Raw genomic sequence first — 26,958 nt, 5'->3', positions numbered from 1 at the left:
TTGGCAGCACATTAATATTGCTTGCGGGAGATTTCGGGCAAACATTACCTATAATACCTATATCAATTCCTGCAGACGAAATGAATGCTTGCCTGAAAAATTCTAATTTATGGGCACACGTAAAAACATTAAAATTCACTACAAATATGCGTGTCCGATTGCAAAACGATGACTCTGGTCAAACATTTTCAGATCAATTGCTAACAATTGGAAACGGAAAGCTCCCAGTAGACTCAATTTCAGGACGTATACAACTACCTGCTGATTTCTGTAATTTAGTGACGTCCAAAAATGAATTGATTGAAAAAGTATTTCCGAACATTCTAAAAAATTATAAAAATAACAAATGGCTAAGTGAAAGAACGATTCTCGCACCCAAAAATATAGACGTCCACGAAATCAACAATATTGTTTTGACCAAGATTCGAGACCAGGCAGTCCTTTACAAGTCAGTCGACACAGTTTTGGAACCAAATGAAGCGGTTAATTATCCATCTGAATTTTTAAATTCCGTGGATCTTTCAGGGTTTCCACCACACTTGCTACAACTAAAAATAGGCGTACCAATAATACTTTTAAGAAATATCAACCCACCAAAGCTTTGCAATGGCACGCGACTTGCCGTAAAAAAAACAATGGAAAACCTAATAGAGGCCACAATCTTGACAGGGCCTTTTGAGGGTGAGGCTGTTCTTATTCCTCGCATTCCCATGATTCCAACGGATCTGCCTTTTCAATTTAAAAGATTGCAATTCCCAATTCGATTAGCATTTGCGATCACCATTAACAAAGCTCAAGGTCAATCATTAGAAAAATGTGGTATAGATCTTAATACTGATTGTTTTTCCCATGGACAATTGTACGTTGCATGTTCGAGGGTCGGTAAACCTGACAATCTATTTATATGCAGCGACAAATGGACAGCGAAGAATGTTGTATATTCGCAAGTTTTACGCAGTTAATTTGTATTGTATCTATCTATCTATCTATCTATATAAAAACGAGTTGTGTGTATGCATGTTTGTTTGTTTGTAAAAAGAGCGTTTGCATATGACGTCATTATTAGTACATACGGCTTTGTATATGCACAGATAATGGGAAAGCCAAGAATGTTGTATATTCGCAATTTTTACGTAGTTTGAAACACATATATAAATCTGTCTATATTCACAGGCGGGACACAGGGACACAACTACAATGGCGCGTAACTAATATGGCGCGTAACGACTTACGCGCGCGGGGGGGCTTGGGGGGGTGCGAAGCGCCCCACCTACTAGGTGTTGGGGTGGCGCGAAGCGCCACCCCAATAGCTAGTAGGGAATATAAATGACGACCGGTACACTCAAAGAGAAAGCGACCAGGACACAAGGAATGTTCGATTAGCAATCACCATCAACAAAGCACCGGGACACAAATGACGACTGGGACACAGGGAATATAAATGACGACCAGGACACTCAAAGAGAAATTACAGACCGGGACACCGGGACACAGGGAATATAAATGACGACCGCGACACTCAAAGAGAAATTACAGACTGGGACACCGGACACAAATGACGACGGACACAGGGAATGTTCGATTAGCAATCACCATCAACAAAGCTCAAGGGCAATCATTAGAATAATGAGGTATAGATCCGAATACAGATTGTTTTTCCTATGGACAATTATATGTTGCATGTTCAAGAGTCGGTAAACCTGACAATCTATTTATATACACAGACAACGGGACAGCCAAGAATGTTGTATATTCGCAAGTTTTACGTAGTTAAAAAAATATATCTATATTCACAGGTGGGACACAGAAACACAACTACAATGGCGCGTAACTAATATGGCGCGTAACGACTTACGCGCGCGGGGGGTGCTTGGGGGGGGGGGGGGCGAAGCGCCACTGTTGGGGTGGCGTGAAGCGCCACCCCAACAGCTACTTTTCTATAAAAATCAATTTGTATTACGTTTCTAGTTTATATATCAAGTAAATTATTTCCGAAAAACAGAAATAAGTTGTTATCTACTGCAGTATTGACATTGGAATTCAGGATTTGCAAAATATATTCTAAGCGAATAAACATATCAAAATAAATAAATTAAACATTAGCTAACAAATATTGTAAAACGTTTCATTTAAAAAATAAATATATGAAAATCTCCCAAACAGTGAAAAAAAATTAGAATATGTAAGCAGTTCATTTTACATTTTTAGTAATCTAAAAGTCTTTACACTTTTCAAGATCAAGAGGATAGGATCCATGGCCAGGATAAAACTAATAACAAGATAAGTAATACAAACGTAAATTTGTCGCAACACTCAATACTTTTTAGTGATTGAGAATATTTCCCAAAACAAATATAGTAAAACCCAACAAAATCATTGCAAACAGGGGAAGACTGAGGAAGTCTTCTCACTTATTTTAAGATTAAGAGGATAGGACCCATGGTCAGGATAAAATAAATAACAAAATAAGTAGTACAAAAATAGGATGTGCGTAAAGTTTGGTTCAATTCCTGTTTCTAGGGCAATAATGAGAGAAAGGTTGGTACGGCTAGGGCACGTTCTGTGAATGACTTTGAGGGGCATAGTGGGGCATAGAAAATAGATCAAAATGAGGAGTCTCAAGACGTGTTCAGCAAGCTATGTTTATACAATTTTGTCATTTTTGCCATTTTTTAAGTAGATGGCATTCGTTTGATGAACGTAAATAAATAGTATCTACTTTTAGTGTTGGCAACTCCCCTGCTTAGTAGAGGACGGTTTGCAAATACACTCCAAGGGATAATAGGATCACCTGGATTGTTGACACCGAAATTTGGAAGGAAACTTGACTCAAACTCCAGTCGAAGTCCTGAACCAGGTAGGTATAATAAATTGTTTTTGTTTTTTCCTTTTAAACGGAATTGAATGGCTAAAAGAGCAAGGTCGATACATGAAATGGGCAAAATTATACCCAATGAGAGAATCGTGGGTATTTATTGGGCATCTCTATTAACCATGGCAAAGGCAAATGACATAGAAGGAAGGAATATGTCCCTTATATAAAGGGTTAGAAATGTGAAAAACAGTGGATAAAAGAAAATCAAGGCGTAAAAACTTTGGGGATCTGAGCACGATATTACCCCGCCGGATAAATCCATACACTAAAGAACCAGTTTTGACATGACAAGACAAGGACGCGTGCAGGGGGGCTCCAGCCTCTCTCCCCTAATCCTAAACCTTCTTGATTTTCTGGACGCTTCTTATTGAAATAAATGAATTAATTGGTAATTTATTATCGCCCAAACCTCCCTAAAAAATTTATTATTGGGGTCGTCCCTGTGGCAATAGATGTGATGCATTCGCAAATGTATTACTATACTGAGGCTACGAGTTATTCGTTCGGATTTGATCGCGTTGATATTCAAGAAAGTAAGCTATTGTTCCCCCTAGCGTGTCTTACCCCGTTTTGCTCATTTTTGGATTATAAAAATGATCAAAGATTTCACAACACTGCCGCCCTCTGGGGGTGGCAAGTGGTACGACCGGATAACGAAAAAAAAACAGTAAAGAAGAGAGAAAGAAGTATAATACAAGCCAGTGAAAACGTAGACTACAAAACAAATATATCGATCAAGACCTCCACTTGACCGTCCTCAGTGCAAGATAAAACAACAAAAAGTTAATCATAAAAATCCAAAAATAATGTAAAAAAAACTTAAAACAAACACAAAAACTAAAATATGAAGACCCTGTCAAAGTAACGGTGAAAGCGTAACTGAATAAAAATTAAATATTGAATATTTCAATTTATGCAGAGCATTTTTAAAAGCCAATCACCTCCCAGGTAAGACACCATCACAGATTCGGTTAGGTTGTAAAATGTGATTTGTTGATTTATATCAAAACGATCAGAATTCATTAGTTCATTATAAATGGGGCTTAAATAGGCTTCTCCAGTGTCTCTATTCAGTAAATGTGTTTTTTTTTTATCTTAACTGCCTCCCTGAAAACTTTCTTGAGACCTTTAACGGAGGCAATAATGGAGGTGTTGTCAAATAAAATGAATTGGTGTTGCAAATATTGCAAATTACCGCCCTCAGTGCACGATAATAAATAAAAGTTAATAATAAAAATCCAAAGATAATATAAAAAGCCAAACCTTAAAACAAACGCAAAAAATAAAATATGAAGACCCTTTCAGTTATTTGCAGCCGCACAGGACCCCCCACCTATCAAGACCTCGCGCTAACAGGGCCAAATATGTTACGAGTTACTATTATTTGAGTGATTTTCTGACTTCCCGAGGGACCTCAATTTCCAAATGTGGGACCCCCTTTATGTGAAGTGGGGCCAGCGGTTGTAAAACTTTAAAATTCCCTAAAAATGTCACATCCACCCCCTTTCCTAGGGCATTTTGGACCCTGGTTATCAAACAAATGTCTTGTCTTTTTTTATTTAGTTAGTTTAATATATAAGCCCCCGCGCACCAGTAACGCTGCCTTTTCTTCAAAATAATAGAAACATTTATGGACGAATTGTACCCCAAAATATTTTCTCATGCTTAGGAATTATATTTGTCAAGCGTTCAAAATAGGTGCTGAGGGGTTAAAAGTAGAATAGCCAAGGCCAAGTGTGTTTTTTCACAATTGAAAAAAGTTTGCAAGAATAGGAAAGTAAGTATACGAACTAAAATTAGAAAATGGGAAGCTACTGTGTTGTTTATTCGTGGTGTTATAAATAGAATTTATTTTTTGTTATCTTAAACAATTTTTTTTTTTTAAATATGATAGGACGATCAGAAAAACTCCAAAAATTAGCTTCCAGATGTCGTTCTGTTTGTTTTTTGTTTTTTGTTTTTTTCACGGTTCAAAGAAAGTTATATGTAACAATAAATATACGAAAGAGCGATTATAAAGCGATAAATATAAAAGAAATATATATAGATATAAAACCAATATATTTATATATATATATATATATATATATATATAAGTTGTTTGTGGGTTATGTCTGTCTGTCGAGTGACGTCGTGTTTGTCCGCATATGACGTCTGAATTATTTCACACTAATACAAAAGAAGAAAAAAAAACTAAAAAAGGTAAAAACTACAAAAAAAACTAAAAAAGCTAAAAAACTAAAAAAAAAAACTAAAAAAAGGTAAAAAACTAAAAACAAAAAAAAATGAAAAAACTAAAAAAAGGCAAAAACTACAAAAAAACTAAAAACTAATAAAAAAACTAAAAAAGCTAAAAAACTAAAAAAACTAAAAAAACTAAAAAAGGTAAAAAAAACTAAAAAAACTAAAAACTAAAAAAGAAAAAACTAAAAAAAAGGAAAAAACTGAAAAATAAAAGAGAAAAAGAAAACTAAAAAAATATGAATAAAAATAAAAAAAAATAAAAAAGATAAAAACTACAAAAAAACTAAAAAGAAAAAACGAAAAAAAACTAAAAAAGCTAAAAAAAAAAGGTAAAAACCAATAAAAAAAACTAAAAAGAAAAAAAGGAAAAAAAACAAAATTTTTTTTCATCATATAATACGACGTCTGAATTATTTCATCATATACCAATTCAAAAACGAATGTATTCAAGCCGATGTAGCTGAGTTGATAAGGCGTTATGTTCCAGGTTCTAGGTTCAAGAGGTTCCAGGTTCGAACTTTGACTTTAGCATTAATATAAAAGAAGCAAAAATCCAAAGAAGGTAAAAACTACAAAAAAAACTAAAAAGAAAAAAAAATAATAAAATCTAAAAAAGCTTAAAAACTAAAAAAAACTAAAAAAAAGGTAAAAAACTAAAAAAAAAACTAAAAAAAGGAAAAAACCATAAAATAAACTAAAAACTAATAAAAAAAACTAAAAAAAGCTAAAAAGCTAAAAAAACAAAAAAAAAACTGAAAAAGGTAAAAACTAAAAGAACTAAAAAAGAAAAAAAAACTAAAAAAAGGAAAAAAACTGAAAAATAAAGTAGAAAAAGGAAACTAAAAAAATATAAATAAAATAAATATGACGTAAATATAAAATAAATAAAAATGACGACCGGGACACAGGGAATATAAATGGCGACCGGGACACAGGGACACAACTACAACGGGGACGCCGGGGGGCACAGGGGGATATAAATGACGACCGGGACACCGGGACACAAGGAATATAAATGGCGCGTAACTAATATGGCGCGTAACGACCTACGCGCGCGGGGGGGCTTGTGGGGGCGCGAAGCGCCCCTACCAACTAGGTGTTGGGGTGGCGCGAAGCGCCACCCCAACAGCTAGTATATATATATATATATATATATATATATATATATATATATATATATATATATATATATATATATATATATATATATATATATATATATATATATATATATATATATATATAAAAATAAGTTGTCTGTGTGTGGATCTGTGGATGGATCAGGTGACGTCATGGAAAAAACTAAAAAAAGGCAAAAACTACAAAAAAACTAAAAACTAATAAAAAAAAATAAAAAGGCTAAAATACTAAAAAAACTAAAAAAAACTAAAAAAAGGTAAAAAACTAAAAAAAACTAAAAACTAAAAAAAAACTAAAAAAAAGGAAAAAACTGAAAAATAGAAGAGAAAAAGAAAACTAATAAAATTAAGAATAAAAATAAAAAAAAATAAAAAAGATAAAAACTAAGAAAAAAAGTAAAAAGAAAAAACGAAAAAAAACTAAAAAAGCTAAAAAAAAAGGTAAAAACCAATAAAAAACTAAAAAGAAAAAAAGGAAAAAACTAAAAAAAATTTTCATCTAAAAAACTAAAAAAACTAAAAAAGGTAAGAACTAAAAAAGAAAAAAATAAATGACGACACTCAAAGAGAAAGCGACCGGGACAAAAGGAATGTTCGATTAGCAATCAACAAAGCACCGGGACACGGAGTATAAATGACGACCAGGACATAAGTAAAAAAAAAACTAAAAAAACTAAAAAGAAGGTAAAAACTACAAAAAAACTAAAAAGAAAAAAAAACCTAAAAACTAATAAAAAACTAAAAAATCTAAAAATCTAAATAAGCTAAAAAATAAAAAAAAGAAAAAAGGAAAAAAATAAAGGAGAAAAACAAAACTAAAAAACGAATGTATATACAGACCGGGACACCGGGATACAAATGACGACCGGGACACAGGGAATATAAATGACCATACATAAGCCATAATGATCAGGACATAAGTAAAAAATATAAATGACGACCGGGACACAGGGACACAACTACAACGGGGACGCCGGGGGGCACAGGGGGATATAAATGACGACCGGGACACCGGGACAGGGAATGGTCGATTAGCAATCACCATCAACAAAGCTCAAGGGCAATCATTAGAATCATGAGGTATAGATCTGAATACGGATTGTTTTCCCATGGACCATTATATGTTGCATGTTCAAGAGTCGGTAAACCTGACAATCTATTTATATGCACAGACAATGGGACAGCAAAGAATGTTGTATATTCGCAAGTTTTACGTAGTTAAAAACATATATATAATATATCTATCTATATTCACAGGTGGGACATAGGGACACAACTACAATGGCGCGTAACTAATATGGCGCGTAACGACTTACGCGCGCGGGGGGGCTTGGGGGGGCGCGAAGCGCCCCCACCAACCAGGTATGACGACACTCAAAGAGAAAGCGACCGGGACAAAAGGAATGTTCGATTAGCAATCAACAAAGCACCGGGACACAGGGAGTATAAATGACGACCAGGACATAAGTAAAAAAAAAAACTAAAAAAACTAAAAAGAAGGTAAAAACTAAAAAAAAACTAAAAAGAAAAAAAAAACTAAAAACTAATAAAAAAACTAAAAAATCTAAAAATCTAAATAAACTAAAAAAGAAAAAAAATAAAAAAGGAAAAAAATAAAGGAGAAAAACAAAACTAAAAAACGAATGTATATACAGACCGGGACACCGGGATACAAATGACGACCGGGACACAGGGAATATAAATGACCATACATAAGCCATAATGACCAGGACATAAGTAAAAAATATAAATGACGACCGGGACACAGGGACACAACTACAACGGGGACGCCGGGGGGCACAGGGGGATATAAATGACGACCGGGACACCGGGACAGGGAATGTTCGATTAGCAATCACCATCAACAAAGCTCAAGGGTAATCATTAGAATCATGAGGTATAGATCTGAATACGGATTGTTTTCCCATGGACCATTATATGTTGCATGTTCAAGAGTCGGTAAACCTGACAATCTATTCATATGCACAGACAATGGGACAGCAAAGAATGTTGTATATTCGCAAGTTTTACGTAGTTAAAAATATATATATAATATATCTATCTATATTCACAGGTGGGACATAGGGACACAACTACAATGGCGCGTAACTAATATGGCGCGTAACGACTTACGCGCGCGGGGGGGCTTGGGGGGGCGCGAAGCGCCCCCACCAACTAGGTGTTGGGGTGGCGCGAAGCGCCACCCCAACAGCTAGTATATATATATATATATATATATATATATATATATATATATATATATATATATATATATATATATATATATATATATATATATATATATATATATATATATATATATATATATATATATACACATATATAAGAAATATATAAAGTATCGTGCATTATTGCTTCTACTATTCTTTATGGTATAGAAGGTATTGCTTTTCATGAGATGAATTTCCTTATATCAAGAATTTACTACCATTCGGTGTTGTTATAAAGAGAATATTTTGTTACTGTAAATAGAACAGTAACAAAGATATAACATCGTTATATCTGATGTAAATATGTCACATCTTCCTTTGAGAAATTTAGTCTATAATTGGAGCAAAAGGCTTCAAAATCAGCTTCAAAAATTTCTTTCTGTACTTCTTGATAAAAGAAATTCGTTTTCCCTTTTTGAGACGCTTATTGCGCGACAACCCTGGCATTTCTCAATTTTTTGTTGCTAGGACTTCAGAATCAAAATCAATAGCTACTATTCAGGCAAGCGAGGAACATGATTAGGCATTGTTGAAGCCTTCTTCTTTATTTGTCTTCTTTTTAACTTGAGTAAAAGTTCAAATAGTCTTTGTCATACTAAACTGCATATGGAATGTTTAAATTGAAAAAAAAAAATTGATCCTACTAGTTGAATTAAACACTGCAGGAAAAAGAGGGGAGGTGGTTTTTAACAAGTTGACTGTTTTTGCAAAGCACTGTGAACATTTTCAGTTTAAGCTTAAAATATCGTTGACAAAATCTATATAGATAGATAGATAGATAGATATTTATTGCAACAAAAGCCACCTAGGGGCCATGGTAAAAAAAACAACAAATAATACAAAATAATACCACGTGATACTAAGTCACATAACAGAGTATATAATAATAACTATGAAAAAGCATAACAATTGCAAAAAGAAAACAAAACAAAAAGGCACATAATATATACATATATATATATATATATATAATAATGTCATCTCTTTCTTCTCAATTGTGTCGGAAGCTCAGGGCTCTGGTCCTTGCTTGCTCCTTATCATAACGTCAAGTTTTCGTTATCTTTTAGCTTATAGCCTATTGTCTGGGTTTTTGTAGCCTATTTCAATTCGTATGGTTTCAAAATTATTATATCTGTTGATGAAAACTACCATTTGAAGAAAAAAAATTACCCTCAATTTTATAGAAGGGTGTCGTCTGGTACACATTAGAGTCTGTCCCATTGTGTACCATTTTTTTCTGTCCCTATGTATACCAGATGCCACCCATCTACAAAACTAAAAATTGTTTTTTCCTTCTGAATATTTTGCCAAAAGATGGCCATATAACATGAACAGACAATTTGGCTTTCATTTGGTATCACAAGCATTGAATGTTTTTGAAATAATAAGAATAAACAAAGACAATTTAAAGGCAAAATGTTTTTGGGTGTGTTTCCCAAACACTGAAGTAAGTTTAATCAAAAACAAAAATTGTAACATAGAAAAATAATTGTTCTGAATGGATGAACATCAAAGTAACTATGCTAGATGGCTTTTACAGATTTTTTCTAGAACGCTAGATTGTGCCCCCTTTCACTCCGTTGTGTACTGGTATGGTGTGTAATATGGTCTATCAGGTGCGTTGCGGCGAGGATATTGAGGGCCATACCAAGATGCCTTGCAAGCTACATGTGGCCATGGGCCCTGGGTTGCCGATACATTCTGAACTACCATTTAAAAATAAGGCCTCTTTTTTGCTTTAAAACTATTTAAGAACCTCAATAACAGCATTGAACTTAACATCGTTTTATTGTCAAGCATAATTTTAAACCAGTTTAACTATCTCTGTCAAATTAATTAATCTTGCATTTGATAACATATGATAACATTTGATAACATAACTGGGTTGTACAATTTGCGTTTTTCTTTGTTACTTTACCATACGTCAATGATAAGTAGCATGGGATTTAATATAAAAAAAAGATATTTACGCAAGGTCTAGAGAAATAAATAACGCCACAGTACGCAGCCCTCTTTTGTTTTTGTTCAAAAAATACTTCGTTTCCAGAGTATACTATTTGAAAACTATCAAAATCTTAGCCTGGCGAAGGATGTGTAAGAGTTGATTCGAAATAAAACTAATAATGAATAAAAAAGGATTCGTTCCGTTTCCAGTACCATAAAAACCCTCTCCCCCTGTCCCAAGTTTTGTTTTTATTTTGACGTTAACCTACATATTTGATTGATTTAATTTGACCATCAATATATATATATATATATATATATATATATATATATATATATATATATATATATATATATCTATATATATAAAAATAAGTTGTCTGTCTGTGGATCAGGTGACGTCATGTTTCTGCGTCGACTGAGGTCATGAAGTTAGTTGTCGTCATTTTTGCTATGACGATGACGTCATTAAAGATATTTAAGACATATATGTTCACGTAGAAATCTATTAATGTTTAAGTTTACAATGACTGATGAACTTACAATGGCAAAAGCCGATGAAGATGCTCAAAGAGTCTATGCCAAAAAACTTGCTGCTGATAGAGAAAGTCAGAAAAGAAAGCGTGCCGAGGAACTACCAGAGCAACGCGAAAGCAGACTTGCTGCTAAAAGAGAAAGTGAAAAAAGAAGGCGTGCCGAGGAATCACAAGAACAGCAAGAAATCAGGCTTGCTGCTGATAGAGAAAGTAAGAAAAGAAAGCGTGCCGAGGAATCACAAGAACAGCAAGAAATCAGGCTTGCTGCTGATAGAGAAAGTAAGAAAAGAAAGCGTACCGAGGAATCAGAGCAACCTGAAATTTATCGCCTGGCATTCAGGTACAGCCCAGTCGATGATTATAGCTTGAGTAGATGTGTTCAAATCGGGACAATGTCTAAAATTTGTCCCTATTGCAAGGCCTTGAAATTCAATGGTGAAACAATGGGAATGTGTTGCGCCTCAGGAAAAGTTAAACTTCCTCTATTGGCTGCACCACCAGAGCCATTGAAGACTTTCCTTACTGGAACTACGTCAGAATCTAAGCGTTTTTTGTCAAAAATCAGAAAATACAACTCATGTTTCCAAATGACGTCGTTTGGAGCCCAAATCGAAAATCCAGATCAATTTATGTCTACTTTCAAAGTAAAAGGGCAAATCTATCATAGAGCAGGGTCCCTTCTACCATTATCAGGCGAGAATCATAAATTTTTACAATTGTACTTCATCAGTGATAGAAATTCTGAATTGAATGCACGTTGCGAAATTTCTCCCAAGGTTGAAAGGACAATCGTTTCCCAATTGCAACATCTTTTCCACGAAAATAATAATTTAGTGCGTCTGTTCAAAACAGCCATCGATTTGATGCCTACTGATACGCATAAAATTGTTATTTCCGCTGACAAAACGCCTCCTGGCCAACATGTGCGTAGATAAAATGCTCCAACTATCGACGAAGTGGCAATCGTTATGGTCGGTGATCAGTTTTTACCTCGAGATATTATTCTTCATAAGCGAAACGCTCAGTTGTTAAGAATTGCTGAAACACATCGATGCTACGATGCCCTACAATATCCTATCATTTTTTGGGATGGAGCCGACGGCTATCACTTTAATATTAAATTGATGAATCCAGCCACTAACAAAGAAATGAATAAGAAATGCAGTGCAATGTATTATTATTCCTATAGACTAATGATTCGGCAGGATGAAGAAAATTATATTTTAAAATGCCGTGAATTGTTTCACCAATTTGTCGTTGATATGTATGCTAAAATTGAATCAGAACGTTTGCTATGTATCCGCCTGAATCAGACCAAGCTCCGCTCTGAACAATACATTCATTTGCGAGATGCAGTTATAAATGACGGTAATACCACAAACGTTGGAAGATTAACAATTTTACTTTCGTCATGTGCTGGCAGTCCCCGTCTTATGCATGAATATGCTCAAGATGCTATTGCGTATGTTCGTCTCTATGGTCGTCCAGATTTATTTATTACATTTACATGTAATCAATCTTGGGACGAGATACTGCAGCTTTTACTTCAAGGCCAATCGGCGGTTCATAGGCATGACATTACGGCCCGTGTCTTCCGGCAAAAGTTGAAATCACTGATAAACTACATAGTAAAACTTGAAGTGTTTGGGTCAGTGCGATGCTGGATGTACTCAGTGGAATGGCAAAAACGAGGTTTGCCACACGCACATATACTAATCTGGCTACATAAAAAAATTACTTCGAACGAAATTGATGATGTGATTTCTGCTGAAATACCTGATAAAAATGTCGATAAGGGGTTACATGATATTATTGTAAAAAATATGATACATGGACCTTGCGGTGCACTGAACGAAAATTCACCATGCATGGCCAAAGGAAGGTGCACAAAGCAATATCCTCGACTTTTAGTATCAAAGACAATTACTGGCAATGATGGTTACCCACAATATAGAAGAAGATCTACTGAAGATGGCGGTAAAACAGCAATAATAAAGAAGCGTAACGGTACCACCATCGAAGTAGATAACCAGTGGGTTGTTCCATATTCCCCATTATTATCAAAAACATTTAATGCACATATAAACGTTGAATACTGTAACTCCGTAAAGGCAATCAAATACATATGTAAATTCGTCAACAAAGGCAGTGACATGGCAGTTTTTGGCTTGCAGCCCGAAATCAAAGATTTCAACGAAATCGTACAATATCAGGCTGGAAGATACATAAGCAGTAATGAAGCTGTTTGGCGAATTCTTTCATTTCCGATACATGAACGTAGTCCAGCTGTTGTTCACTTAGCGGTACATTTACAGAATGGTCAACGTGTGTATTTCACGGAAACCAACGTGCAACAAAGAGCCCTGAATCCACCGGATACAACATTAACAGCTTTTTTTTCGCTTTGCAAAAATGATTTTTTTGCAAAAAAACTGCTCTATACTGAAGTGCCTTCGTATTACACGTGGAATACTAAAAATAAAGTATTTGAACGTCGAAAACAGGGTAAGTCAGTCGACGGCCAACCTACCATCTTCAAAAATACCACGATAGGAAGACTCTACACCGTTCACCCCAATCAACATGAATGCTTCTTTCTACGCCTGCTTTTGGTGAATGTACCCGGTCCGACATCCTTTGAGTATTTGAGAACTGTAAACGGTACTATACATGACACTTACCGTAGTGCATGCCAAGCTCTGAATTTATTGGAGAATGACCAACACTGGGATAACTGCATCAATGACGCGTGCGAAACGTCAACCCCAAGTCAAATTCGTGCATTGTTTGGCATCATTTTAACAACTTGCTCTCCATCAGCTCCTACAGAGTTATGGGAAAAATATAAGTCAAAAATGTCCCAAGATATACTCCATCGAAAACAGTTAGAGACGTCAGATATGACTTTTGATTTTACATCGAAATTTATAACTACACTTTAGTTATTATAGAAGATTTGTGCGTACGTATGGCAAACAAACCTCTTCAGGATTTGGGAATGCCTTCACCTAACCGTATCGCTGCTGTTTCGACATGTGTAGAATTGGATCGTGAACAAAGTTACAGTACGAGTGATCTATTGTCGTATGTACAAATAACATTTCCAAGTTAACGTCGGAACAAAAAGACATTTATGATACGATAATGCATTGTGTCGATAAAAACGTTGGAGAAATTTTCTTTTTGGATGCGCCAGGAGGTACTGGTAAAACGTTTGTGATAAAACTGATTCTGGCGTCAATTCGATCAAAAAATGATATAGCGTTGGCAATTGCGTCGTCCGGAATAGCCGCAACATTGCTGCCTGGTGGAAGAACTGCTCATTCCGCTTTGAAATTGCCTCTGAATTTGCATTCTAAAGAAACTCCCACGTGCAATATTTCCAAATCATCTGGGATGGGTAAAGTATTGCAGCAATGCAAACTTATTATTTGGGACGAGTGCACAATGGCACACAAAAAATCGCTCGAGGCTCTGGATCAATGCTTGAAAGATTTGAGAGGCAAGTCGAAACCCTTTGGCAGCACATTAATATTGCTTGCGGGAGATTTCAGGCAAACATTACCTATAATACCTAGATCAACTCCTGCAGACGAAATGAATGCTTGCCTGAAAAATTCTAATTTATGGGCACACGTAAAAACATTAAAATTAACTACAAATTTGCGTGTCCGATTGCAAAACGATGACTCTGGTCAAACATTTTCAGATCAATTGCTGGCAATTGGAAACGGAAAGCTCCCAGTAGACTCAATTTCAGGACGTATACAACTACCTGCTGATTTCTGTAATTTAGTGACGTCCAAAAATGAATTGATTGAAAAAGTATTTCCGAATATTCTAAAAAATTATAAAAATAATAAATGGCCAAGTGAAAGAGCGATTCTTGCACCCAAAAATATAGACGTCCACGAAATCAACAATATTGTTTTGACCAAGATTCGAGACCAGGCAGTCCTTTACAAGTCAGTCGACACAGTTTTGGAACCAAATGAAGCGGTTAATTATCCATCTGAATTTTTAAATTCCATAGATCGTTCAGGGTTTCCACCACACGTGCTACTACTAAAAATAGGCGTACCAATAATACTTTTAAGAAATATCAACCCACCAAAGCTTTGCAATGGCACGCGACTTGCCGTAAAAAAAAAACAATGGAAAACCTAATAGAGGCCACAATCTTGACAGGGCCTTTTGAGGGTGAGACTGTTCTTATTCCTCGCATTCCTATGATTCCAACAGATCTGTCTTTTCAATTTAAAAGATTGCAATTCCCAATTCGATTAGCATTTGCAATAACCATTAACAAAGCTCAAGGTCAATCATTAGAAAAATGTGGTATAGATCTTAATACTGATTTTTTTCCCATGGACAATTGTACGTTGCATGTTCGAGGGTCGGTAAACCTGACAATCTATTTATATGTAGCGACAATTTGACAGCGAAGAATGTTGTATATTCGCAAGTTTTACGCAGTTAATTTGTATTGTATCTATCTATCTATCTATCTATCTATATAAAAACGAATTGTGTGCATGCATATTTGTTTGTTTGTAAAAAGAGCGTTTGCATATGACGTCATTATTAGTACATACGGCTTTGTATATGCACAGACAATGGGAAAGCCAAGAATGTTGTATATTCGCAAGTTTTACGTAGTTTGAAACACATATATAAATCTATCTATATTCACAGGTGGGACACAGGGACACAACTACAATTGCACGTAACTAATAATGCACGTAATGACTTACGCGCGCGGGGGGGCTTGGGGGGGGCGTGAAGCGCCACCCCAACAGCTAGTATATATATATATATATATATATATATATATATATATATATATATATATATATATATATATATATATATATATATATATATATATATATATATATATACTAGCTGTTGGGGTGGCGCTTCGCGCCCCCCCAAGCCCCCCCGCGCGTGTAAGTCGTTACGTGCCATTATAGTTGTGTCCCTGTGTCCCACCTGTGTATATAGATAGATTTATATATGTGTTTCAAACTACGTAAAAATTGCGAATATACAACATTCTTGGCTTTCCCATTGTCTGTCCATATACAAAGCCGTATGCACTAATAATGACGTCATATGCAAACGCTCTTTTTACGAACAAACAAACATGCATACACACAACTCGTTTTTATATAGATAGATAGATAGATAGATACAATACAAATTAACTGCGTAAAACTTGCGAATATACAACATTCTTCGCTGTCCAATTGTCGCTGCATATAAATAAATTGTCTGGTTTACCGACCCTCGAACATGCAACGTACAATTGTCCATGGGAAAAACAATCAGTATTGAGATCTATACCACATTTTTCTAATGATTGATCTTGAGCTTTGTTAATGGTGATTGCAAATGCTAATCAAATTGGGAATTGCAATCTTTTAAATTGAATAGGCAGATCCGTTGGAATCATGGGAATGCGAGGAATAAGAACAGCCTCACCCTCAAAAGGCCCTGTCAAGATTGTGGCCTCTATTAGGTTTTCCATTGTTTTTTTTACGGCAAGTCGCGTGCCATTGCAAAGCCTTGGTGGGTTGATATTTCTTAAAAGTATTATTTGTACGCCTATTTTTAGTTGTAGCACGTGTGGTGGAAACCCTGAAAGAGCTATGGAATTTAAAAATTCAGATGGATAATTAACCGCTTCATTTGGTTCCAAAACTGTGTCGACTGACTTGTAAAGGACTACCTGGTCTCGAATCTTGGTCAAAACAATATTGTTGATTTCGTGGACGTCTATGTTTTTGGGTGCGAGAATCGCTCTTTCACTTAGCCATTTATTATTTTTATAATTTTTTAGAATATTCGGAAATACTTTTTCAATCAATTCATTTTTGGACGTCACTAAATTACAGAAATCAGCAGGTAGTTGTATACGTCCTGAAATTGAGTCTATCGTATCATAAATGTTTTTTTGTTCCGACGTTAACTTGGAAATATTATTTTGTACATACGACAATAGATCACTCGTACTGTAACTTTTGTTCACGATCCAATTCTACACATGTCTAAACAGCAGCGATACGGTTAGGTGAAGGCATTCCCAAATCCTGAAGAGGTTTGTTTGCCATACGTACGCACAAATCTTCTATAATAACTAAAGTGTAGTTATAAATTTCTGATGTAAAATCAAAAGTCATATCTGACGTCTCTAACTGTTTTCGATGGAGTATATCTTCGGACATTTTTGACTTATATTTTTCCCATAACTCTGTAGGAGCTGATGGAGAGCAAGTTGTTAAAATGATGCCAAACAATGCACGAATTTGACTTGGGGTTGACGTTTCGCACGCGTCATTGATGCAGTTATCCCAGTGTTGGTCATTCTCCAATAAATTCAGAGCTTGGAATGCACTACGGTAAGTGTCATGTATAGTACCGTTTACAGTTCTCAAATACTCAAAGGATGTCGGACTGGGTACATTCACCAAAAGCAGGCGTAGAAAGAAGCATTCATGTTGATTGTGGTGAACGGTGTAGAGTCTTCCTATCGTGGTATCTTTGAAGATGGTAGGTTGGCCGTCGACTGACTTACCCTGTTTTCGACGTTCAAATACTTTATATTTAGTATTCCACGTGTAATACGAAGGCACTTCAGTATTCAGCATTTTTTTTGCAAAAGAATCATTTTTGCAAAGCGAAAAAAAGCTGTTAATTTTGTATCCGGTGGATTCAGGGCTCTTTGTTGCACGTTGGTTTCCGAGAAATAAACACGTTGACCATTCTGTAAATGTACCGCTAAGTGAACAACAGCTGGACTACGTTCATGTATCGGAAATGAAAGAATTCGCAAAACAGCTTCATTACTGCTTATGTATCTTCCAGCCTGATATTGTACGATTTCGTCGAAATCTTTGATTTCGGGCTGCAATCCAAAAACTGCCATGTCACTGCCTTTGTTGACGTATTTACATATGTATTTGATTGCCTTTACGGAGTTACAGTATTCAACGTCTATGTGTGCATTAAATGTTTTTGATAATAATGGGGAATATGGAACAACCCACTGGTTATCTACTTCGATGGTGGTACCGTTGCCATTGTAGGTTCTTCAGTCATTTTACAATTAGAAATTTCTCTTTCAACGGTCTTCTTACAATTAAAAATTTGTCTTTGAACGATATTCTTAAATACCTGTGTCCTGGTCGTCATTTATATTCCCTGTGTCCCGGTCGTCATTTGTGTCCCGGTATCCCAGTCTGTAATTTCTCTTTGAGTGTCCCGGTCGTTATTTATATTCCCTCTGTCCCTGTCGTCATTTGTGTCCCGGTCTGTAATTTCTCTTTGAGTGTTTTTTCTTTTTAGTATTTTTTAGTTTTTAACGTTTTTTCTTTTTTCAGTTTTCTTTTTCTTCTTTATTTTTCAGCTTCACTATGAAATACATATCGACGAACCTTTGTTTTTTTAACTAAAATCTGGTAGGCATTGATGACCTTATCCAAGTCAAAATCCCAAATCCAATCATCATCGCTATAATTTTCAGTTTTGATATGTTTTGACTCTCGCTGTCCAGGTGGATCTTCATCTAACTGCGCGGTTTTGCGTTCTTTAGCCTCAAGCCTGTTTCCTTGCTGTTCTTTTTATTCCTCGGCACGCTTTCTTTTCTGACTTTCTCTATCAGCAGCAAGTTTTTTGGCATAGACTCTATGAGCATCTTCATCGGCTTTTGCCATTGTAAGTTCATCAGTCATTTTAAACTTAAACATTATGAGATTTCTACGTGAACATATGTCTTAAATATCTTGAATGACGTCACCGTCAAAGCAAAAATGACGACCACTAATTTCATGACGTCAGTCAACACAGAAACATGCGTCACCTGACAGACAGACAGACACACAGACAGACAACTTATTTTTATATAGATAGATATATATATATATATATATATATATATATATATATATATATATATATATATATATATATATATATATATATATATATATATATATATATATATATATATATATATATATATATCTATATATATAAAAATAAGTTGTCTGTCTGTGGATCTGTGGATCAGGTGACGTCATGTTTCTGTGTCGGCTGACGTCATGAAATTAGTTGTCGTCATTTTTGCTTTGACGATGCTTAGTATATTGTAAAACACATTAATTTGGTTAATAATATACCATTTAAAACACCAAAATGAACATGCTGGAGTAGTCACTCGGTGAGAGAGGGTGTCAGAACGGAGAATGAAGGTCCCAGGTTCAAATCCTGGTTAGGCTAAAAAAGGTAAAAAACTAAAAACTAAAAAAAAAACTGAAAAAATTAAAAAACTAAAAAAACTAAAAACTAAAAAAAACTTAAAAAAAAGGGAAAAACTGAAAAATAGAAGAGAAAAAGAAAACTAATAAAATTAAGAATAAAAATAAAAAAAATAAAAAAGATAAAAACTAAAAAAAAGTAAAAAGAAAAAACGAAAAAAAACTAAAAAAGCTAAAAAAAAAGGTAAAAACCAATAAAACTAAACCAATAAACTAATACTAAACCAATAAAATAAAACTAAACCAATAAAAACTAAAAAAAAATTTCATCTAAAAAACTAAAAAAACTAAAAAAGGTAAAAACTAAAAGAACTAAAAAAGAAAAAAAAAACTAAAAAAAGGAAGAAAACTGAAAAATAAAGGAGATAAAGAAAACTAAAAAAATATAAATAAAAAAAAAAAAACTAAAAAGATAAAAACTTCAAAAAAAACTAAAAAGAAAAAAGAAAAAAACTAAAAAACCTAAAAAAAGGTCAAAACCAATAAAAAAAACTAAAAGGGGAACACTGGGACACAAATGACGACCGGGATACTGGGAATATAAATGACGACCGGGACACAGGGAATGTTCAATTAGCAATCACCATCAACAAAGCTCAAGGGCAATCATTAGAATCATGAGGTATAGATCTGAATATGGATTGTTTTTCCCATGGACAATTATATGTTGCATGTTCAAGAGTCGGTAAACCTGACAATCTAAATAAATGACGACACTCAAAGAGAAAGCGACCGGGACAAAAGGAATGTTCGATTAGCAATCAACAAAGCACCGGGACACAGGGAGTATAAATGACGACGACCGGGAAACAGGGACATAACTACAAAGGGGACGCCGGGGTGCACAGGGGGATATATAAATGACGATGGCGACTCAGGGAATGGTCGATTAGCAATCACCATCAACAAAGCTCAAGGGCAATCATTAGAATAATGAGGTATAGATCTGAATACGGATTGTTTTCCCATGGACCATTATATGTTGCATGTTCAAGAGTCGGTAAACCTGACAATCTATTTATATGCACAGACAATGGGACAGCAAAGAATGTTGTATATTCGCAAGTTTTACGTAGTTAAAAACATATATATATATATATATATATATATATATATATATATATATATATATATATATATATATATATATATATATATATATATATATATATATATATATATATATATATATATATATATATCTATATTCACAGGTGGGACATAGGGACACAACTACAATGGCGCGTAACTAATATGGCGCGTAACGACTTACGCGCGCGGGGGAGGCTTGGGGGGGGGGGCGCGAAGCGCCCCCACCAACTAGGTGTTGGGGTGGCGCGAAGCGCCACCCCAACAGCTAGTATATATATATATATATATATATATATATATATATATATATATATATATATATATATATATATATATATATATATATATATATATATATATATATATATATATATATATATATATATATATATATATATATATATCATGTCTAGAAACATGTCTTATAAAGGAAAAGAATCTCTTTGTAATAAAGGATCACATTTAATATGCTCTTGTAATTTAAATATCTACAGCGATCAAATAACGTAACTTATGGCAGCATAATGTCCTACATGTGGTTATGCACATATTCGCATATGCATATTATCCTATGTCCTAATGTCCATAACATCCTATATGCATAATGTCCTATATCTATGGATACTGAAGTACATTAAAATGTGCCAATGTTAATCCATTGGGGCTACCATCGTCATGTTTTGTACTGCTCGAGTGTTGATGGCTTTATTTTCCCGCTTTTTATAATTTGCATCATAAATAATAACCTCCCTTATTTACCTGACAGAAAAGCCAAAATCCTAGGCCTGATTTATCTAATAGATATCGTTCCGCCCAAAGGCAAACTAAAATTTTCGTAGAATTTACTTGAGCATTTGAACTGTTATGTCATCTTTATTTCTTTTATATGATTGTGTGCATGTGAGAAATAATTTAAATGCTTACGAAGCAATGCATTTTTGCCTTAATGTCAATCTCAATGTCTAATATGCGTGCAGAACAGTTATTTGAACAGAATCTTTTTTGAACAGAACAGAACTTTGGATCAGTTATTTTTCAAAAGCCACTAAAAGTGTTGAAATGTTTTTAACGTTTTCAAAGGATTTGCCTTAAAACGGCTAGAGATACCTAGTTTTGAAGTGTTACTTCCTTTATGAAATTAAATAAAAAAAAACAAATTTTTTTAGCTGAAAGTAAGGAGCGACATTAAAACTTAAAACGAACAGAAATTACTTCGTATATGAAAGGGGCTGCTTCCTCATCAACGCCCCGCTCTTTACGCTAAAGTTTGACTCTTTCTCCCAACTCTGCTTTTTAAAGCAGTAAAGAAACTTTAGCGTAAAGAGCGGGGCGTTGAGGAGGGAGCTCTCAAAATTACATTTTATCCTATTTGTTATATTATTTATAACTCTAAAATAACTATAGATAACTATAATAAGTGATTTAATTAATTTAATTACTCAAATTTAAGTAATTAATTTAAGTAATAAAATAAGTATAATAAGTAATATGTATCTATTTTTAGAGTTACGCCAAGCTTATGAAGTTATTTTTAGAGTTACGTACAGAGAAAAATGTCGGTCCTTTTTGCTCCTGTCCCCCCCCCCAAATTTGTTTTTGTATTTGTCAGTTTTCCGTATTGTTTTTTAACCTGAACCCCTCCCTCCACCTTTTTTATGATGTAAAGTCCTATATACTTACTTGGGTCCACACAGTGAGATAATTGAAAGGTTTTAGGCCTATATGCCAAGGCTAACTTGTTTGGATCCAATCATCGTTCAAAAGCAACTTAATGCGTTTCAGAATGTAGGATAGAAAGAGACACTCAGCACGTATTAACAATTTTCATCCTTTATACTGAGATATACTGAATCCTTTCTTTACCTCAAACATATCTGTTTTGGATAATGTAAGAGTTTTGTGAAAATTCGTCAAACTCATGAGAGAAGGAAATACTCAAGAGAAAAGGAAATAACAGTTGGTGCAGGCTTTGAAGGGAACAAGGAGATACTTTAACATAAAAGGTACCGCAAATTGTTATATGCTTTACATCTCCAAACTTAGGAGACAGTTTCGATCCAGAGTTGTTGATTAGAAATAATGTGCTGTACTGTTCAATTTATATTTCGAATGTCATTAATAATAACCAAGGTTGAATAAAGAATTGTAGCCATAGATGAAATTTTCACTGGCACATTGAAGTTATGCTACTATTAGTGACAAAAGTGTATAAAAAACGCAGGTGGTCTAGAACGAAACAGTATCCTTAAACGCTCGTGTGTGTTAGCACCAGGGTTGCCAACTGGACATATTTTATTTCAAAAGGAATAATTCCCATCTGCCGAAACATAATGACACATTAAGGCAAAAAAGGGAAACATTTTAAAATATTTGGGACATAAAGGGACTCATTTTGTAAATGTATGGCATAATAGAAAATATTCCCCAACTGGACAAAATGCTCCCTTTTTGGTGGGAAAACGACTAACCAAGCATCAACAAAGTGTCTTGTATTGATTGTTAAATACTGGAACTGCTCTACTGATTGTGAGGAATTTCTTGATTTAAAAGAAGTAGAGAACGTTTTGAGGCACTAGTTCAAGGGTATCATCGATAATTATCTAAAAAAAGGAATCCCCAAACATGAACATGATTGGTGTTGCTTTTGACAGGGTGTCAGTGAGCAGCGGCACAGTTGAAGGTCTTATATTACAGCTTCAAAGGGACATACCAGGCATATTTATTTTGGGTTTTACCATCCATTCAATGGCACTGTGTGGAAGCTATGCAGTGAAAGCTTTACCGAATGATGTTGAGTATTTTCTCAGGGAGTTTATTCTGTATGTGCCAGGAAGCAGCAAGAGACAGAGAGAATTTTAGGAAATGCGAGAATTTGTTGAAGTGCAAGAATTGTCCATAAGCTTTTTCTAATAGCTATTATGAGATGGTTTTTAATTGAGAAAACGGTCAATAGAGCGCTGGAGAAGTGGGTTTCTCTTTTGCTTTTATTTGCAAGTTAATTAAAGTTTCTCCAGATACGCTATCCAAGGGAGGAGATGGGAAAATTCTGAGGTATACACAAGACCCCTTAGTAAAGTCTTGCATGTATTTTTCGAGTTTCATGTTGCAGAAAGTCAGCAACATGAACATTGAGTTCTAGTCTTCGCAGATTAATGTGCTTCTTAGAAGTACCTGCACGATTTTAATAACAATACTTAAACGTTTTATTTAAGTTTCTTTGATGGAGGGGCAGAATAAATTTTCAATGAAAGTCACTAAAAAAAAATTCGCCCCATGTAAAAGTTAAATTTTGGATCAAACACTATGGTCCATCTGAGAAAGCACAATGGTGAATTGGGTCTTCTTGAACTTGTCAGATTTAGGGAACACTGTTTAGCACACATGCTTGAACTTGTTAGTCAAATCAGGAATAGAATCGACCACGAAGACGACACACTGTAAGCACAGTCGCTTTTGGATCCAAAAATTGTCCTTGGTGGAGAGCACGACAGAATTGTGTCTCTGACCAGTCGGTTCCCCCACCTACTCGGGGAAACCAAAACAAGAGAAGGTGCGAATTGATCTTGACAAACTCTGGAACTTCATTTTTAACTAAAAAGTTAACGTTGTTCGTGTAGCCACTGCAGAAGAAAATCCGTCTGTTTTCTGAGCTGCCTTAAGAAAAAGTAAGAATGCCAATGGGAAAGAAAAATGCAATGATATTCGTCGTTTTATGCTGACATTATATAGTCTGCCACAGGCTTCGGTAGCTATGTAGAGGCTGTTTACGTCATTTGGTAATATCAACACCAAGTTACGAAAAGGTTTTCTGATTTAAATGACAAGTTGTTTAATGCGTGTCAAGCAAGTTACTTGGCGTTCTGGAACGTCGTTGGACCTTCTACCTTCTGACAATCTGACATGCGCAAGAAGTGCTCTAATTGGCAAAAGGCTACAAACGAAAATTAAAATGCTGACCATACCTGTCAAAAGGATTTTTCGCTACAAGATGACCTTTTATCTTCCACAAGTAGTTTTTTTTTTACTGTTTAACATTTTTTTTAAGGAATTTTGTGCTTTCACATAAGGTAATTCTGCATGGTTGTATTAAATCATTTTTTCCTTTTCGTCATATTTGATGTTAACTGGCCGCTTTGAAAGAGGTTTAAAAAGCGTCTTTTGGTCAATAGCAAAAGTGGTTAAAAGAATGACTTCTAGTTTCAGAGATTCCATGTTTGACACATAATGGACATATTATAAACAAAATGGATATATTTTACGAAAATTGACACTTTTTTTACGCTCAGTGGACATATTCCTGGATGAAATAGTTGGCAACCATGGTTAGTACCGAATATCGAGGTTGTCAACTATCCAACGACAGAACAGCATTTTTTTAACACACAGAGGATAAACAATGGAAGAAAGCGTCGACAGATAAAGGTCACTACTAAAAAACGCGATAAACGCTAATTGTATATAGGTGAAAAAGGGAAAAATAAAGAGGGTGTATAATAGTAAGAAAACATTTTTTTAATTTACTCATTCCTGTATCAAACAGCTGGCAACCCTGATTATTACCGAATCTTGAGGCTGTCGACAATCCAAAAACCGGATAGCGTTATGAACACACAGAGAACTATCAATGGAAGGAAGCGCACGAAGACAAAGAATACTACTGATAAATGTGATAAACGCTAATTGTATATGGGTGAAAAAAGGAAAAATAAAGAGGGCGTATAATAGTAAGAGAAAACAAATGTTTTAAACTTACTCATTTGACCAAGGCTACGAGACACTGTTTTACAAATAAAATGTACTTGCAGTCTAAAAGAGTTTTTTTATTAATGTACACTCCTAGTTGCCTGCAGGAAGAAACACGCTTTAAAGTTCTACATCATGTTAAAATTTCCTGAATTCAAGGATTAAAGCCAAGATATCGGGAAAAAATGAAAAATTTGACTTTTTCAAATTGACTTTGATCCTATTTACTCTCAGCCAAAAATGTGAGGTAGCAGCTATGTGCTTCGTCGGTGTCCGAAACAACTCTTCTTTTTTCGCATTAGCCCACTGATGGCTAATATGTCATTGGCAAACAATGGAACTGTAACGCATGGATAATTCTTAGACATACCAGGCATACCAAGGTTGCCATACATTAGGGAACCTTAAGACAGTAATCTGGAACGTAATTAGTGTTATTAACAAATAATAAGAAAAGGACTAGAACTAGAAAGATCTCTGTGGAACTAGTGGGACGTCGTCTGTATTGTATGGAATTAATGTCCACAACCGGTTACAGGACAATCTTTGGTACAATGCAAGTGCCGGCTCTGTAAGTGTAAATCCTTGTAAAGACATAGTAGTTGGAAAATGATGAAAGGGTGGAACTACAAGCTCCAAAACACAGCATAAAATTTGAATTTTGATTTCATAGCACTTCCTGAAAATTTTAGAGGTGTAACACCAAGACGACTAATAGCCATGGCTGAGTTTCAAGGAGAAATTGCACCTGGGCCCCCGGCTATATGCTACTCTTCTCTTTTACGACATAACTGTAGCCGCTTCCTTACTCTCCTGATTTTCCTCTCCTAGACTGCGTACCGTAAAATTTTACGAGCTTAACCTAAAAGACTCGTATACTGAAGCCCCGTGAAGCTTGGGGCCGGGATTCACAGCTAAGACCAACCACAAAACGTATTAATGAGGGCTGAGCTTGGAAGGGCTACTCTTAACCACAATTTAAAACCGACATCAATAGCCCCGGCCTCCCCGAGAATAAACTTCATGCAAGCTGTTGGGAAATGGACTAGGGCTCTTAAAATTAATAGAATCAAATTCAAAAGGACTTTCAGGATGTATGTTTTTAAAAGAATTCCCACTCTATCATTTGGCATTACGTATTTTTTTTCTATTTTTTGATATTTTAGGGGTCGTGAGGCCCCCTTTGCCCTCCCCTGTTATGTCCTCTGACTTGAAGTCATAACAAAAACTATTAAGCGAAAGCCTTGACAGTAAGTAACTGTTTATGGTTGTTCTTTAATTTTCCCACAAAAAGAAAACATTTATTTTGGGAGTCTCCAATTGGAATTGATGTCAGGACGATTGCTTATCAAACATCATAATTTTTTCTGTGTTTTCCAGACGAATGCTCAATGTTTTTAGAAGAAGCAATTATTTTCTTTTACTCATAAATCCTTTAAACATGTTTTCTACCATAAGAGAAATCGTTCTTCCCGAAAAAGAGAAATAAGAAGAATTCTAAACTTGTTTAGAAAAAATGATGTTATTTTTTCACTTAATTTCTATTTGTTTTCTTAAGGATGAACTAGCTTATTCTAATTTAGGAGAACCTCTTAGAAAGAATATCTAGAAATGTTGTTTTGGAAAAAGTGTTTCCCTTTCACTTCTTAAAAGTTTTCTTCTCTGTTATATATTATCAAGTTAAACTAATGGGAAAAGAATAGAAAATATCTCACAAAGTTTTCTAGCTTAACAAAGAATTTTATGTCACTCCAAAGCTCTCAAACTTCCAGAACTTAAAATACAGTGTCATTCTATCAAACATTTCAAAAAGAAAAAAAGAAATATAGTGTAAAT

At 34.8% G+C, this 26,958-nt stretch overlaps 1 protein-coding gene across 8 annotated transcripts in view; it reads left to right on the top strand.

Moving 5' to 3' along the window:
• LOC136034577 (glutamate receptor-interacting protein 2-like) overlaps window positions 1-26,958 on the top strand; it is a 353,116-nt gene that overhangs the window by 277,551 nt on the left and 48,607 nt on the right. For all 8 annotated transcript variants that reach the window (XM_065715826.1, XM_065715825.1, XM_065715828.1 and 5 more), the window contains one exon: window positions 2,726-2,857. In XM_065715826.1, coding sequence (XP_065571898.1) covers window positions 2,726-2,857 — 132 coding nt within the window. The remainder of the gene's footprint in view (window positions 1-2,725; window positions 2,858-26,958) is intronic.

Source organism: Artemia franciscana, chromosome 13 (genome assembly GCF_032884065.1).
Source record: "Artemia franciscana chromosome 13, ASM3288406v1, whole genome shotgun sequence".
NCBI classification, from domain to species: domain Eukaryota; kingdom Metazoa; phylum Arthropoda; class Branchiopoda; order Anostraca; family Artemiidae; genus Artemia; species Artemia franciscana.
The sequence above is the reverse complement of the archived record's forward strand: the minus strand, read 5'-3'. Positions and strand labels throughout refer to the sequence as shown.